The 18,976-nt window shown below is 42.1% G+C and overlaps 1 protein-coding gene across 1 annotated transcript in view; it reads right to left on the bottom strand.

Annotated features, from left to right (window-relative positions):
* SMTNL2 (smoothelin like 2) overlaps window positions 1–18,976 on the bottom strand; it is a 176,473-nt gene that overhangs the window by 78,532 nt on the left and 78,965 nt on the right. Inside the window, exons 2-3 of the mRNA XM_075335353.1 lie at window positions 9,573–9,660; window positions 8,995–9,216 (exon numbers count right to left, since the gene is read on the bottom strand). Coding sequence (XP_075191468.1) covers window positions 8,995–9,216; window positions 9,573–9,660 — 310 coding nt within the window. The remainder of the gene's footprint in view (window positions 1–8,994; window positions 9,217–9,572; window positions 9,661–18,976) is intronic.

Raw genomic sequence — 18,976 nt, 5'->3', positions numbered from 1 at the left:
GGTATACCCCCGGTATAGCCGCGATTTACCTGCGGTAATGCTCATCGCTGCCTGCGGTTTTGCAGGAAGCGATGTCATTATGCCAGAAGAGGAAGCGGAGCAGAGTAAACACACACATCACACTCCCTGGACGCCGCACAGAAGCACTTCCGTGTGACGTCCAGCGGGTGCCCGTGCAGTCTGTGTCCCGCTTTGGCCCCGCCGCTGCCTGCCCTGCTGTGTGTCAGTGTCTGCTCGCAGTGTCAGCAGCTTGTCACGCTGCAGCGCAGGCAGACACTGACACTCAGCAGTGCAGGCAGCCGCGGGGATGACGAGCGCTGCTGTCAGGAGGTGAGATCATTACCTGCTGTGACGATCTCCTGCCTCCTGACGTCACCGCGGTCACTGCTGTCTATGCCCGTCTCGCGGGCGGCCCGAGACTGTCACTAGCGGTGACGTCACGGGCTCTCGCGATACTTCTGACAACGCGGCGGGCATAGAAGTCAGTGACAGCGGTGACGTCAGCAGTACAGGAGATGATCACAGCAGGTAATGATCTCATCTATGCTCCTGATGGCAGCGCTCGTCATCCCCTGCAGTGACCTGGGCTGACCTATTGATGTTAGCTCAGGTCACTGCACAGCTCTCCCAGCCAATGGGGAACATTCTGTTCTTCATTGACAGGGACAGCGACACTGGTATGGACCCCTCCCTCCCCTTATTGTATTACGCCGGACGTGGAATTGATTGTTCTTTTCAATAAATTGGTCAAAGAGGGAATGTGGGGAGTGTTTTTTCAAATAAAACTTTTTTGTTGTCTATTTTTTATTTCTTACTGACTGGGTTGGTGATGTCGGGTATCTGATAGACGCCTGACCTCACCAACCCCAGGGCTTGATGCCAGGTGACATTATACATCTGGCATCAACTCCATATATTACCTCGTTTGCCAACGCACCAGGGCAACGGGATGAGTTGGGGCGAAGCGCCAGGATTGGCACGTCTAATAGATGCGCCACTTCTGGGGCGGCTGCGGCCTGCTATTTTTAGGCTGGGGAGTTTCCAATAACAGTGGACCTCCCTAGTCTGAGAATACCAGACCACAGCTGTCCGCTTTACCTTGGCTGGCGATCCAATTTGGGGGGGACCGCACGTTTTTTGTTTTAAATTATTTATTTAATGTAAAATAACAGCGTGGGGTGCCCTCTGTTTTGGATTACCAGCCAAGGTAAAGCTGCCAGCTGTGGTTTGCAGGCTGCAGCCGTCTGCTTTACCCTAGCTGGCTACAAAAAATGGGGGGACTCCACGTCGTTTTTTTTTTTAATTATTTATTTATTTTATGGCTAAATACAAGGCTAAGCACCCTTTAGTGCCACATGAAAGTCACTAAAGGGTGCCAGCTTAGAATATGCAGGGGGGTGGGACATTATATATGTCTTTCTCATCTATCTATTCATCTATCCATCTATCTATCCCTCTATCTATCTATCTATCCCTCTATCTATTCATCTATCTATCTATCTATTCATCTATCCATCTTTCCCTCTATCCATTATCTGTCTATCGATATTCTATATTATTTATTGCAAAACCGCAGGGACCAACCTGCGGTAAATCCGCGGCAAATCCGCATGCGTTTTTCCCGCGGATTTTTCCGCAGGTGCGGAAATCTTCAACTACCAGAAGTTTCTCAAGAAATTTTCTTGAGCAAAATCACTTTTCTAGTGTGCACAAAGCCTTAAGGTAAATATATCATGAAAGATTTACCCATCAGTGGTTGTTTAAAGGGAACTGTCATCAGGTTTCTGCTACGTAATCTGAAGCAAGCATGCTGTAAGACTTAAAACAGAGAATTTAGCCCTGTGTCTCTTAGCACAAAGTCTGTTTTTGTTTACCTGCAATGTTAGTTTAAGCCTCTTGGCTTTATCATTAGTGGGTCTCAGCAGCATGAGCTGTAATCAGACTCCGCTCCTTCTGTGATTACCAACTTCTGTCTATGCAAATGTATACTTAAAGCCTGGAGTGGGTGGGGGAAGCTCTCCCAGTACTGCTACAAGCAAAATCTCAAATCTTGGATTGTGTCAAAAAGGCTGCACCCAGTAATCTAAGTGATATATCATTGGAATCAGGGCCTCTTTGCCTACATCATGCTGCTCTCAGAGGTAGCAAAAACCTGATGACAGATTCCCTTTAATAGCTGTTTTATTAAGGGCAGACAGCATGGACCTATAACAGATTTTGTTCTTTGCACACATGCTGACATTCTCGGAAGTGTGAGTCCTGTTTACATAGGATGATGCGCTGCCAAGAACAATGATGCTTTGTGAAAACAAAAAGATCACATCTACAAATGATCGAGAATTTTGTTTATTTTTTGGGTGATTGGCAGACTGTTTACACTGAAAAATAATTGTGAAACAAGCGAAACACTTATTCATGATACATTTTTTAGTGTATATGCACTTTAAAGGCAATGCAAAAGTATGAAAACTAGAGGATAAAAGAAGAAAGACCCATCTGTACAGAACGTTATTTCAGAGTAAGTGCATTATTTTAAGGCTGCTAATAAAAAAAATTTGTTGGCGGGAAAAACATAGGGTAAAATACACACTATTTATGTGTTTTTTTCCCACCACTGGTTAGAATAGGTAAGAAAAAAAAACAAAAAAATGCAAAAGTGCTAAAACTTTTTTTTTACATGATGCAGATCTGGAACTAATTAAATTAAATAAGAAAAAAAACAAAACAAAAACAACCAACCATGTGTGTACGAGAATTCAAGAATCTCATTCACTTGGCTGGTACTAGTGACAAAACTGTTTGGAAAAAAACTCAACAAAAAACGCAGCAAATAATTAAAGTGTGCACATCCCCAAACACACCCCCAAACTGTCCTGCAGTAATAAAGCATGGTACAGTATGGCTGAATAAGGCTATGTGCGCACAGTGCGTTTTTGCACGTTTTTCGGGTGCGTTTTTGGGCTCAAAACTGCAGGACTTTGCTTCCCCAGCTCATAAGTTTTCATTTTTGCTGTCCGCACACAAACTTTTTTTTTAAGCTTCGTTTTTGAGCTTAAAAAAAAATAAATAATAAAAAATGGACATGTCAATTCTTTCCTGCGTTTTCCCCCCATGCGATGCATTGGAAAAATGCAAGAAAAAAAACCACAGATCAAAAACGCAGCCAAAACGCGGTAAAAATGCATGCGTTTTTACTGGTGCGGTTTTTGCGCGTTTTTGTGCATTTTTAGTGGCCAAAAACGCAACGAAAAAAAAAAAAGCAACACATAGCCTAAAACGCCTTAAGACATTGATTCTCAATGAAGAAATTCAGCTGTGTATGAAGATCAACCTCAATGTAAAAAAATGCCATGACTATAAGACACCGTAGAGCAGCTAGTAAGCCTCCACACACCGTTGTCTTAACAATCACAGTCAGCGTCTGTCCCCTTTAGCTTTTAGGGGTGCTTCACACATAGCGAGATCGCTACCGAAATCGCTGCTACGTCACGGTTTTGGTGACGCAACAGTGACCTCATTAGCGATCTCGCTGTGTGTGACACTGAGCAGCGATCTGGCCCCTGCTGTGAGATCGCTGCTCGTTACACACAGCCCTGGTTCGTTTTTTTATTGTTGCTCTCCCGCTGTGACGCGCAGATCGCGGTGTGTGACAGCGAGAGAGCGACGAAATGAAGCGAGCAGAGAGCAGGAGCCGGCATCTGGCAGCTGCGGTAAGCTGTAACCAGGGTAAACATCGGGTAACCAAGGTGGTTACCCGATATTTACCTTCGTTACCAGCGTCCGCCGCTCTCACACTGCCAGTTCCTGCTCTCTGCACATGTAGCTGCAGTACACATCGGGTTAATTAACCCGATGTGTACTGTAGCTAGGAGAGCAGGGAGCCAGCGCTAAGCAGTGTGCGCGGCTCCCTGCTCTCTGCACATGTAGCGACGTTATGATCGCTGCTGCGTCGCTGTGTTTGACAGCTAAGCAGCGATTATAACAGCGACTTGCTAGGTCGCTGTTACGTCACAGAAAATGGTGACGTAACAGTGACGTCGTTATCGCTGTCGCTATGTGTGAACCCAGCCTTAAGCTGGGGTCACACTAAACGACAGCGACAACGACGTCGCTGTTACGTCACCATTTTCTGTGATGTAGCAGCGACCTTGTAAGTCGCTGTTATGATCGCTGCTTAGCTGTCAAACAGCAGCCGAAGCAGCGATCATAACGACAGTGCTGCAACATGTGCAGAGAGCAGGGAGCCGCGCACACCGAGCGCTGGCTCCCTGCTCTCCTAGCTACAGTACACATCGGGTTAATTACACGATGTGTACTGCAGCTACATGTGCAGAGAGCAGGAGCCGGCACTGACACCGTGAGAGCGGCGGAGGCTGGTAACGAAGGTAAATATCGGGTAACCACCCTGGTTACCCGATGTTTACCTTGGTTACAGCTTACCGCAGCTGCCAGATGCCGACTCCTGCTCCCTGCTCGCTTCATTTCGTCGCTCTCTCGCTGTCATACACAGCGATCTGTGCGTCACAGCGGGAGAGCGACGACCAAAAAATGAAGCTGGACATTCAGCAACGAGCGGCGACCTCACAGCAGGGGCCAGCTCGTTGCTGGATGTCACACACAGCGATGGGACGTCGCTGCAACGTCACAGAAAATGGTGACGTAGCAGCGACGTCGTTGTTGTTGTCGCTGTGTGTGACGCCACCTTTAGTCTGTCCCCTTTAGCTTTTAGTGACTCCTGCCACCAACCAGTGTTTTGATCTGTACAGATAATGGGCAAGAAGCCCCAAACAGTGCGCTCTATAAAATGAGCGTCTTCCTTTATTGGCTGATAAGCTACTCTGTATTGGCTGATAAGCTACTTTACACCATCATTGATGAAAATGGTTACATTGATGGAACTAAAAATGCCCTGTAATGACTGATGGATAATTGGCTGCTTTGGTCGGAGTACTCGTACATTCCTGCTTCTACATTTCTCTTGGCCTACATGGGATATTGGGAATCACATTAATATATGAAGATGTAGATTTAACCTAACGGCCTACTTGTATATATGGCGGCTTCTACTGCTTGTCTCCTCAGGTCTATCCTTTGGGTCACCAATGGGTCAGAGCTTCTAGAAAAGTTCAGTTCATAATAGAGTAACAAATGACGTTATAAAGTAGATTGGACTAGCCGGTCTTTCACACATAAGAAAATGTCAGACAAAAATGTTTGTTCACATTCTCAGCTTATAGAGCTTGTGCTGTACTTGACAAGTCTGACATTTTAGGATAATAAACCCCATGTCAGATACATAGGTTATTTCAACAGCGAGCCAATATTCAGCTAAAAGGCTGAACACGAATATACCTAAAATGTTGATTTAGGCATATCCCCTATATTTTAATAAGCAGAAACAAAATAAACTGGAATTCATAGGCCTCATTACCAACAGTTGGTTCAACCAATAGTCTCTGCCAACAACTTACAAAATATTTTTTTTGTGTGTGCTCAAAAATACCCCCTAAGAGATTAGCATTAATGGATTGCTCAGGATTAAAACACATTAAAGAGGTAGTTCATTACTTTTACATTGATGGCCTAACCTTAGGATAGGTCATTTGCGTCTGATTGGCCAGGGTCCGACACCCAACAGCCCCGCTGATCAGCTGTTCTTGGTCCTGGCAGCATCAGGCAGACGAAAATGCTCAGTTCCAGGACTGCTCCATCTTCTGACAGCAGCCATGGTCAGGTACTGCACATCTGCCTCCTATTCAAATCAATAGGAGATGGAAGTGCAGTGCCTGGCCGTGGTCACTATCAGAAGGTGGGGCAGCTCTGGAACGGAGCATTTCTGGCAGCCTGCTGCCACCACCGGCTCCAAAAACAGCAGATTGGTTGGGGTCCAACACTCTGCACCCCAACCAATCAGACATTGATGACCAATCTTAAGAATAGGCCATCAATGTAAAAGTAGTGGCCAACCTCTTTAATTTCTTCATAGAACAGCACATGTGCCTACAGGCTGAGTGTGGTACTGCAACTCTGCCTGATTCACTTGAATAAAAAGTTAAGCTGCACTAGTGGATTTCTCACATGGACTGAGGCAGCAATGTTTTTGTCATGTTTTGCTAATCCAAGACAACCCCTTTAAAGGCTCCTTTGTAGCTTTTCTATGATTTTGATTATTTTTTTTTCAAGAAGAAAAAGATTTGGTTACTGCTTTGGAGACTGCTGCAGGCACAGGTAATGACCAGCGTCTGCACCACGTAATGCCTCAGTATGGGCTACAATGCATGGACCAGCAGCAGGTCTCTTGCCCTAAACATGAAGGCCTCAAAGGCCTATATGAGACTCTTGAGTTCAGTTTAGGAGACCCATGGCCAGTCTGTGCATTGTGGTCTGTACATATAAGACAAGACATGACTAGGATGTATGAATGCAGCCTATGGCTTTCACATAGGTGGACTGAGGTGGAGACAAGGTGTTTGATAACCCTGTGGTTATTGAGATTTCAAGTCCTGAGATGTAATATTTTGGTTCTTTTAAATACCAGGACTTCACTTTTCCCTTTTTTTGGAACTTAGTATTATGTGCCCTCAGGTTATACAAGCAACAGACCATTTTGGTTAGGAATGTTATTCAGCACATTTAAGTAAAATATGATGTTGTCATAGCGCAAAGCCCAATATCTCTCATCAGTGAACTAGGACACCACTACTTTTTAGATAAGGACAACTGAAATCTCTCCTAATGACTGATCATTTTCACCTAATTATCAGTTACAGAAGCGTGATCTGCTTTTTACTGAAAGAATCATGATTGATAACCGGCCAATTATGTAGGATTTTCTCAACGATGTTTAACTAGAGAACAAAGGGAGGTGTCGACGAGAAAAAGTGAAATATTGGAGCTGTAGACAATCAAAGGTCTTCTAAACAGAAACCAAAAGACTAGGCTAGGTGCACACTGAGTATTTGATGATGTTTTTACCTCAGCATCTGTAGCCAAAAAAAGGAGTGGGCAAAAATCCAGAAGTGGTGACGTGTTTCTATTATATTTTTCCTTTGCTCGTTCCACTTCTGGTTTTGGCAACAAATATTGAGGTAAAAAACCCACCAAATACTCAACATGTGCACGTGGCCTATATACTGGATCTGTAATCAATCATTAAGTTGGTTCAATGTTAACAGGTTGTACGCATCCCTTTAAAAGACTCAATAATAAAACAAAACTATTGTTGGTGGTCGCTTTCAAGTGAAATTTACAATAGAGGGTTATGTTATGTGGAATATGCTGCGATCACTAACTGCGCTTTAATTTTCTGTCCGCTCAGTTATCACCATTAATACAGAAAACCCTCCAAAACTGTTGGTTGACAGGCCGCTAATACTTATATGTACGTGCAAACAGAAGGGATAGTTTCCGCAATTCATATATTTTTCTAAGAGAGTAATGATAATGTAGTATGTGATTTAGCGACTAAATAATGCTTTAATATTTATTGGGGGGGTTGCCTCATGGAGAATACACCCATCTATGTGCCCCATTAGCACATACAGGTGTCAGAGTGATGTCCCCAATAGTGACCCTTTTTAGAAGTCAGAAAGGAGAACTGCTTTGCACAAGTGGCTTTCATTCTGGCGGACTCTACGTGAATGTTCATCTAAATGAAAACCATGTAATAATACAATTCAGATGGTGGGAAAATGCTTGGATAGAGAAAGTGGGATCTGATGAGATTAGCTCATAGGGTGCACTTTAAAACAAGAAAAGGATCTATTTCTACTAGAAAAATGGTATCAAAATTAAGTCAAAAGCTTGTTGGTTTAACATCAGACGAAGACAAACATTTTGAAGATGTTAAATATATTATTGAATGAAAAATATTTTACGGTGGAACAATGTGATGCTAAGAATTGGATTTTTAGGGTATGTGGACACATTAAGCATTTGCAGCAAAATGATCCAGCAGCAAAACGTAGAATACTAGTAAGAAAACCACTGCGTAAAATAAGCATGTTTTTGATGTAACTGTAAAACGCTGCACTTTTTTCATAGCAAAATGCATGGGAAACCAGTGAAATGCAGCGGGTAATAACCTTTGAGACTTTAAAAGCCTCATATGTTAAAATATCTGAAATATTATAGTTTCAGACTTAAAGGGGCTACACCAAGTTTATAAGCTATCCTCCTTCCCAAAAGACTGGAGATATGTAATTTATCGCAGACGTCCAAGTGTAGAAACCTCCATGATCTTGAGAAAGATGCTTTATAGAGCACAGTGTGGATTGAAGGAAGATCGAACAAGCGCCCTCCAGTCCACTCAGTGTCTACAAGAAATTGCAGAGTGCTGTTTAGGCAAAGCTTTAAGGGTGAAAAGTATGCAAGTTATCTCCTCCAGAGGAACAAAACTCTCATATTAGTCAGAATTCAGCTAATACGAGAATTTTCTTTGTTCCAAAGGAGATCAAACTTCTGAATAAAAGATCTGTCAAATCTTTGAGACATCATTCAGATATATAAAGGTCTCTTTACATGATTTTTTGTTTTTTAGGCTAGAGAGAGACAGAAACAGAGACACACACACACACACACACACACACACACACACACACACACACACACACACACACACACACACACACTTTAACTTTTCAGCTGACTGAACACTTCATTATTGGACCACAACTAGGGCTTATTATTGGAGTGGGGCATAAATTTTAAGCACACAAAAAAAAATTCAGGGTAGGTCTTATTTTTGGGGAAACACGGTAATACTGGGCTCAGTGGCTCTGCAAGATTAGACTCTGTGCTGGACCAGAGGAGGGTGAGTATTTGTAAGACAGACTGTGCCTGTGGACATGGGTTTTCCATTTCAGCGATTCTAAAACATTTTTAATGAATGTTAGGGCTGTAAATGAGTGGAAACTATTGGAAAACTTGAAATGATGGTGAGTAATTGCTTGGTGACCCAATCTCATGTGTGTGGGTTTTCATTATTCTGCTCACCTTGGGCACTGCTCTGCTTTGCTGGCATTTCCATGGAACTTTTTGTTTCGGAGGCTTGTAGACGGATGCTGCCGTTGGACGTGGTGGAGTGGGAGTCTCCACATACTTTGGTCACTGCGGTGACAGGCATGTGTGGCATTCTGACCGACATGGCTGGTTGGTGTCCCTGCGTTGAAGGCACGGGAGCCTCTGAAACCGGATCCAATGGCATCTTCGCTTTTTCTGTTGAATGCATGTGAAAAATATTAGAGAAGAGAATGTAAATTGACAAAAGTCAATCATAGATCAAGCAACACAGGAATGATGAAAAGAACTCTCTATATGGCTTCAGAAAATGTATACAATTTTTCCTTTAATAAATTACCATATACAGTATATTACTGCATAAGACAACACTTGTGTATATACTAGGCAGCCAAACATGAGCCGACAATTTTCTATACTGTACCGATTAAACATGGAGGAGCCACACGATAGTTATCCAAACACGTCATTTAAAAACCCTATTGCTTTTTTTCTACCTCCATTGTGCAAAATGATCAATCAATGCGATGCTACGTCTTCTGTCTACTACTTACCAGTGTAAGGCTGATGTCCATTTTCCACAACCGAGTTAGTAGTTGGTTTTGCGGCATCCACATCGTTGTTTGCCTCTGGAACAACACTCTGCCAAGGAAACAAACCAAACAGAACATGAATATGCCAGCTCATAGCTAATTAGTAATCACATTTAAGGCACAAGGCTACAGATTATGTCAACTTGAATAATAGCGTGATTACAGAAGGATTACAGACTAATACTCTTTCACACTGGATGGCTGGCCAGGAATTTAAGAGATTTTACTGGGGTTATGTATAAAAGAGCAGGGATTACATTAATGCTATGATCAATCAGTAAAAGGTAGATTACTGTGCAGTAATAAAAACAAATGCAACGATCCTACTATGTTAAAATCACAAAAGTGATTACACCCCTCACATTGTGTAATTTTTTTTTATATCTTTCCATGAGACAACACTTACGATATGACACTTTGATACATTGTAAAGTAGTCAGTGTACACAGCTTGTAGAAGAGTGTAAATTTGGTGTGCCCTCTAAATACCTCAACACAGCCATTAAGGTCTAAACTGCTGGTAACAAAAGTGATAACACCCCTAAGTGAAAATGGCCATATTGTGCCAAAGTGTCAATATTTTGTGTGACTACTATACAATTTCAAGCACTGCCTTAACTCTCTTGAGCATGGAGTTCACTACAGCTTCAAACGAGCCACTCGATCCTCTTCCATCCTCCAAGATGACATCACGGAGCTGGTGGATGTTATAGACCTTGCAATCCTCTACCTTCTATTCGAGGATGCCCCACAGATGCTCAATAGGGTTTAGGTCTGGAGACATGCTTGGCCAGTCCAGCACCTTAAAGCGGGCTTTACACGCTACAACATATCTAATGATGTGTCGGCGGGGTCACGTCGTAAGTGACGCACATCCGGCATCGTTAGTTACAAAGTTGCGTGTGACAGCTATGTGCGATTGCGATTGAACGTAAAACCGTTCATCGCATACACGTCGTTCATTTGCTAAAAATTGCACGTCGGGTTGTTTAATGTTCCCGAGCCAGCACACATCGCTCCGTGTGACACCCCGGGAATGATGAACAGATCTTACCTGCGTCCCGCCTGGAATGCGGAAGGAAGGAGGTGGGCGCGATGTTTATGTCACGCTCATCTCCGCCCCTCCACTTTTATTTACCGGTTGCCGTGTGACGTCGCTGTGACGCCGAACATCCCTCCCACTCCAGGAAGTGGATGTTCGCCGCCCACATCGAGGTCGTATGGTAGGTAAGTGCGTGTGACAACAAATAATCGTTTGTGCGACACGGTCAACAAATTGAACGTGTCGCACATACGATGGAGGCGTGTCACATCGCATATGATATCGTATTCTTAATTGTAAGGTGTAAAGCAGGCTTTACCCTCAGTTTCTTTAGCAAAGCAGTGGTTGTATCGTTGGTGTTTGGGTCGTTATGATACAAGATTAATGGAGGGGATCATGCCCTGCTTCATTAAGTCACAGAACATGTTGGCATTCATGGTTCTCTCAATGAATTGTACCTCCCCACAGCCGGCAGCACTTAAGCAGCCCCAAACCATGACACTCCAACCACCATGCTTGACTGTAGGCAAGACACTTGTCTTTGTACTCCTCACCTGATCGCTGCCACACATGTTTTACACCATCTGAACCAATTACGTTTATCTTGGTCTTATCAGACCGCAGGGCATGGTTCCAGTAATCCATGTCCTTAGTCTGATTGTCTTCAGCAAATATGTGGGCTTTTTTGTGCATCATCTTTGGAAGAAGCTTCCTTCTGGGATGACAGCCATGCAAACCAATTTGATGCAGTGTGCGGCATATGGTCTGAGCACTGACAGGCTGACCCTCCACCCCTGTAACCTTTGCAGCAATGCTGGCAGCGATCATATGTCTATTCTGAAAAGACAAACTCTGGATTGGACGCTGAGTACTTGAATATAACAAATGGCACTTCCTTGAAATGGAGAATATTGTGTAGATGGAAAGGGGTGCACTTAGTAGGTTCCAAAGTCAAGAAACTAAGTATAGACACAAGGCACTCCCAAAATTCCTGATGCTGTGATTTTATTTATCAGTGGATGTGCATAAATAACGTTTTCGGTCACAGAAGACCTTCATCAGTTGCACATGGGGAAACTGGATGGTGCTCGTGTCACAGCGCGGTATCCACCGCTGCATGAGGGCAGCCCCCATGCAGCGGTGGATACCGCGCTGTGACACGAGCACCATCCAGTTTCCCCATGTGCAACTGATGAAGGTCTTCTGTGACCGAAAACGTTATTTATGCACATCCACTGATAAATAAAATCACAGCATCAAGAATTTTGGGAGTGCCTTGTGTCTATACTTAGTTTCTGGACGCTGAGTACGTCCACTCAACTTCTTTGGGCGACTATGGTGAGGCCTCAGATAATTCTTTACTATGAGGCGTCATATTGAATTTCCAGTGACCAGTATGAGATTGTGTGTGAGCAATAACACCGAATGTAACACACCTGCTCCACATTAACACCTGAAATCTTGTAACACTAATGAATCACATGACACCGGAGAGGGAAAACTGCTAATTTGGCCACTTTGACTTAGGGGTGTACTCACTTTTGTTGTCAGTGGTTTAGATATTAATGTCTTTGTGTTGAGTTATTTAGAGGTCACCCTAAACTTACACTGTTATACAAGCTGTACACTGATTACTTTACATTGTATCACAGTGTCATATCTTCAGTGTTGTCCCATGAAACGATATGATAAAATATTTACAAAAACGTGATGATGTACTCACTTTTGTGATAAACTGCAAGACTGTAATTTGTATTTATGGTTACAGATTAGGCTATATTTTTTCTGTATAAATACTCAACTTAAATAGAATAGAGAAGAAACGAACATCACATTAAGCCCAGTGCAGGCTTATGGGGTGCATCATGGCACTGAAGCTCCCTCCAGACCTAGGCTAGACATTCTACAATGTTATATATATATATATATATATATATATATATATATATATATATATATATATATATATATATATATATATATATATATATATATATATATATATATATATATATATATATATATATAACACATACACACATATATATACACAGTGCCTACAAGTAGTATTCAACCCCCTGCAGATTTAGCAGGTTTAAACATTCGGAATTAACTTGGCATTGTGACATTTGGACTGTAGATCAGCCTGGAAGGGTGAAATGCACTGCAGCAAAAAAGAATGTTATTTCTTTTTTTATTTTTTTAAATTGTGAAAAGTTTATTCAGAGGGTCATTTATTATTCAACCCCTCAAACCACAAGAATTCTGTTTGGTTCCCCTAAAGTATTAAGAAGTATTTCAGGCACAAAGAACAATGAGCTTCACATGTTTAGATTAATTATCTCTTTTTCCAGCCTTTTCTGACTAATTAAGACCCTCCCCAAACTTGTGAACAGCACTCATACTTGGTCAACATGGGAAAGACAAAAGGAGCATTCCAAGGCCATCAGAGACAAGATCGTGGAGGGTCACAAGGCTGGCAAGGGGTACAAAACCCTTTCCAAGGAGTTGGGCCTACCTGTCTCCACTGTTGGGAGCATCATCCGAAAGTGGAAGCCTTATGGAACTACTGTTAGCCTTCCACGGCCTGGACAGCCTTTGAAAGTTTCCACCCGTGCCGAGGCCAGGCTTGTCCGAAGAGTCAAGGCTAACCCAAGGACAACAAGGAAGGAGCTCCGGGAAGATCTCATGGCAGTGGGGACATTGGTTTCAGTCAATACCATAAGTAACGTACTCCACCGCAATGGTCTCCGTTCCAGACGAGCCCGTAAGGTACCTTTACTTTCAAAGCGTCATGTCAAGGCTCGTCTACAGTTTGCTCATGATCACTTGGAGGACTCTGAGACAGACTGGTTCAAGGTTCTCTGGTCTGATGAGACCAAGATCGAGATCTTTGGTGCCAACCACACACGTGACATTTGGAGACTAGATGGCACTGCATACGACCCCAAGAATACCATCCCTACAGTCAAGCATGGTGGTGGCAGCATCATGCTGTGGGGCTGTTTCTCAGCCAAGGGGCCTGGCCATCTGGTCCGCATCCATGGGAAGATGGATAGCACGGCCTACCTGGAGATTTTGGCCAAGAATCTCCGCTCCTCCATCAAGGATCTTAAGATGGGTCATCATTTCATCTTCCAACAAGACAACGACCCAAAGCACACAGCCAAGAAAACCAAGGCCTGGTTCAAGAGGGAAAAAATCAAGGTGTTGCAGTGGCCTAGTCAGTCTCCTGACCTTAACCCAATTGAAAACTTGTGGAAGGAGCTCAAGATTAAAGTCCACATGAGACACCCAAAGAACCTAGATAACTTGGAGAAGATCTGCATGGAGGAGTGGGCCAAGATAACTCCAGAGACCTGTGCCGGCCTGATCAGGTCTTATAAAAGACGATTATTAGCTGTAATTGCAAACAAGGGTTATTCCACAAAATATTAAACCTAGGGGTTGAATAATAATTGACCCACACTTTTATGTTGAAAATTTATTAAAATTTAACTGAGCAACATAACTTGTTGGTTTGTAAGATTTATACATCTGTTAATAAATCCTGCTCTTGTTTGAAGTTTGCAGGCTCTAACTTATTTGCATCTTATCAAACCTGCTAAATCTGCAGGGGGTTGAATACTACTTGTAGGCACTGTATATATTATATACATATATATATTTTACACATACATATATATATTTTACACACATTATATATATATATATATATATATATATATATATACACACATACATATACACACACATACACATATACATACGACACACATAAAATTTCCTGTAATTAAATTGGGTTGTTGGTCACTTCTCTAATAAAGGAATTGAAATGTTAAAAAAAAAAAATAAATATTAGATTGAAAATTTACACGCTGCGATGTCTCTAGCGATCGCACCCGCCCCAGTCGAGCGTGCGTCACGGGCTAATCGCTGCCCGTGGCGAACAATATCGCTAGTACGCGTCACACACACATACCTTCCTAACGATGTCATTGTGGCCAGAGAACACAATCTTTTTTAAGGGGGCGGTTCGTGCGGCGCCACACAGCGGGCCACCAATAGAAGCGGAAGGGCGGAGAGCAGCCGCATTAACGTCAGTTCGACCTCGTTGCCGGAGGAAGCAGGAACACTGTTGTTCGTCGTTCCCAGGGTGTCACACGTAGTGATGTGTGCTGACTCAGGAACGACGAACAACCTGCGTCCAAAATGAGTAACAATATTTGGGAAAGGAACGACGTGTCAACAATCAATGATTTTTGCAGTTTTTCGGATCGTTAGCGGTCGCTCGTAGGTGTTACACACAACAATGTCGCTAACGACGCCGGATGTGCGTCACGAATTCTGTGACCCCAGCGATATCTCGTTAGCGATGTCGTTGCGTGTAAACGGGGCCTTAAAAAGACAGAAGGAGCCAACTAATAAAATAATAAGGATTTCTTACAAGGAACCTGTCACTTGCCCAAACCAGCAATCAGACAGTCTGAAATGCTGCAGAGTTTCATAGAAAACATATATTGAAATTACGGCAGGGGACTACGTCTCAGAAGGTTAGTGCGAGGCAGATCCCTGGCGGCTTCTTCCTGCCCTGCTCCAGATTACTGCCATGTCTCTCTGTATGGGTGTATTGGTAGTGATCTGTCAGTCTAAGGTTGAGGAGTGGGGTAAAGCTGCCGGGGACCTCCACTGGACTACTCAGCTGAGACACACAGAATCTGATTCATCAAGAGTGGCGTTTTTCACGTCAGTCTTGAGGATGAGTGCATTGAAGCAAATTCATTAAAAGGCGTGTGCCTCTAACGCAGTTTTGCGCACCTTTTAGCTGCAGTGAGCCTATGAAAAATGTACGTTGATAAAAAAAAAAAAAAAAGTACTGCAGACCCTTACTAATGGGGGTGTCCAGGAATTTAACACTGATGAACTATCGTAAGGATAGATAGTCAATGTATGATTGGTGGGGGTGCGACACCCGGCACCTCACCGATCAGTTGTTCCTATCAACAGAATAATGGCTGTGGCTGCGTACAGCACATTTGTTCTCTATTGAGTTAAATAGGGAGCGGATATCCAGTACCAAGTCACAGCCACTATATCATTGATGGCGCTGTGCAGCTCTGCAACGGGGCAGTTCCGGCTGCTGCAGAGAGTGGGAACAGCTGATCAGTCGGGGTGGTAGGTTTCACATCCCCTACATACAAACATGGATAAAGATAGGATATCAATATTAAGGTGCCGGATAAAATAACCTTTTTAGTTTATGTACTATTGTGATAAATTTGTCAGCAGTGTTCAGTTTCACCCACTTGTTAAGCTGCGGCCACATTTCAAAAAGTTGGAGACGGACAAGAAAAAAAAAAATGTAAAAAGGACATAAGTCACAACATTTTTGTGCAAGTATGATTTGCCCAACATTTTATGCAGTTTACACCAGAAAACGCAAAAAAAAAAAACATACGCTTGAAGAATCTCGGCCGTGGTCCCCAGCCGGCTTTTCAGCGTACGCGCCTGTTGTACAACTATAGGTAAACTAATGGGACTTGGTTTATTTCTGTGTTTTTTTGCCATTTGCTCAACAACTCAACAACCCGCATATATTACCATTGTCATACAGTTTAGCACAAACACTTACACTCCAAAAACAAACTGTATACAAGGAGAGAGCAATATTTTGAAACCAGGCAACATAATGTAAAGTATATACATTTCCAGCAGAAGGTGGGAGCCTTTGAATACATCTGTTTCCTGTAAAGAAGGTGAGGATTGTATACAAAGGGCTGGTAACAAGCACCTACTAGCACAATCATGCAGGACTGCAGTGCCCCGGCCAAGAAAGATGATGTTATCATAGAAAGGCAATGTGTAACTTATTACAGAATGCGGGGGCTTAAAGCAATGTTATATATATAATATACCGTACATAATAAACAATATTAGATTTTATATTATAATATATTACACAAGAATTGTAGAGATACAATTTTATCAAAATTAGTAATGCAGGTTTATATATAGAATATAAAATATTATATATATATATATATAATATTTTATATTATATCTATATAAACCTGCATTACTAATTTTGATAAAATATATATATATATATATATAAACACACACACTTACATATACATTATATTATATTTATATTATATATATATATATATATAATATATATATATATATATATATATATATAATATATATATATATATATATATATATATATATATATATATATATATATATATATATATATATATATATATATATATATATATATATATATACACATATATATATATACACATATATATATACACATATATATATACACATATACATACATATACAAGATACACACTATTTAAAACCCCTTATTGACTGGGCAATTTTCCGTTTTCATTTTTTCCAAAAAGAGACACTACTTCTTTTTCATTATTCAGTACACATAACCATATAAAAGGGATTAAAAAGATAACCTGGCTATAGGATTATCCAGGTCAGTACAAATAGGACAACACCAAATTTGTATTTTTTTAAATGTAAGTGGCAAAAGAGAAAAAAATGTATGGAACGTTAGTTTTAAAAAAGTTAAAAAAAAAAAAAAAATACATAAAAAAACCCAGACCCAGTAAATCATGACCCTCATAAATCAAATTTTGCACTGTGCATATATCACAGCTGGCTTAACTATCCCAATATTTCCTGAAGACTGAGCCACCTAAAAAGTCTTTGCAAGTCATATACAAATGGATCTCAATAAGTTAGAATATCATCACAAAGATAATTTCAGTAATTCAATAAAAAAAGTGAAAACAGATATATTATATAGGAGTTTATGATCATCGCTTACAGCCAATGAAAACCCAAAAGTCATTATCTCAGAAAATAAGAATACTATATAAAACCAACTGAAAAAAATGATTTTAAACTCAGAAATGTTGGCGCCTACTGAAAAGTCTGTACAGTAACTGCCTCAATACTTGGTCGGGGCTCTTTTTGCATGAATTACTGCATCAATGCGGCGTGGCATGGAGGCGATCAGCCTGTGGCACTGCTGAGGTGTAATGGAAGCCCAGGTTGCTTTGATAGCAGCCTTCAGCTCGTCTGCATTGTTGTGTTTGGTGTATCCCATCTTCCTCTTGACAATACCCATAGATTCTCTATAGGGTTTGGTCAGGCGAGTTTGCTGGCCAATCAATCAAGCACAGTGATACTGTGGTTATTAAACCAAGTATTGGTACTTTTGGCAGTGTGGACAGGTGCCAAGTCCTGCTGGAACATGAAATTTCCATCTCCAAAAAGCTTGTCGACAAAGGGAAGCATGAAGTGCTCTAACATTTCCTGGTAGACGGCTGCGCTGACTTTGGTCTTGATAAATCACAGTGGACCTACACGAGCAGATGACATGGCTCCCCAAACCATCACGGATTGTGGAAACTTCACACTAGACCTCAGGCAGCTTGGATTGTGGCCTCTCCACTCTTCCTCCAGACTCTGGGACCTTGATTTCCAAATGAAATGCAAAATTTACTTTAATCTTAAAACAACACCTTGGACCACTGAGGACAGTCCAGTTCTTTTTCTCCTTGGCCCAGGTAAGACGCTTCTGGCATTGTCTATTGGTCATGAGTGGCTTGACACAATGATTGCGACATTTGTAGCCCTTGTCCTGGATACGACTGTGTGTGGTGGCGCTGACTCAAGCAGCAGTCCATCAACCCAAATTTTCGATTGACCTTTTCTTTACAATCCTATCAAAAGTTGTGGTTATCCCCCAGTTGCTTGTGCACCTTTTTCTACCACACTTTTTCCTTCCACTCAACTTTTCATTATTATGCTTGGATACAGCACTCAGTGAACAGCCAGCCTTTTTAGCAATGACCTTTTGTGGCTTACCCTTCTTGTGGAATGTGTCAATGACTGCCTTCAGGACATCTGTGAAGTCAGCAGTCTTCCCCATGATTGTGTAACCTACTGAACCAGACTAAAGGCCCTTCCACACTAAGCAACATCGCTAGCAACATCGCTGCTAACGAACAACTTTTGTGACGTTGCTAGCGATGTTGCTGTGTGTGACATCCAGCAACAACCTGGCCCCTGCTGTGAGGTCGTTGGTTGTTGCTGAATGTTCTGGGCCATTTTTTAGTTGTTGCTGTCCCGCTGTGAAGCGCACATCGCTGTGTGTGACAGCGAGACAGCAACAACTAAATGTGCAGGCAGCAGGAGCCGGCTTCTGCGGAGGCTGGTAACCACAGTAAACATCGGGTAACCAAGAAGCCCTGTCCTTGGTTACCCGATATTTACCTTTGTTACCA

This window comes from Anomaloglossus baeobatrachus, chromosome 2, assembly GCF_048569485.1.
Source record: "Anomaloglossus baeobatrachus isolate aAnoBae1 chromosome 2, aAnoBae1.hap1, whole genome shotgun sequence".
Lineage (NCBI taxonomy): Eukaryota > Metazoa > Chordata > Amphibia > Anura > Aromobatidae > Anomaloglossus > Anomaloglossus baeobatrachus.
Note: the sequence above shows the minus strand (reverse complement) of the source record. Positions and strands in the feature narration are given on the sequence as shown.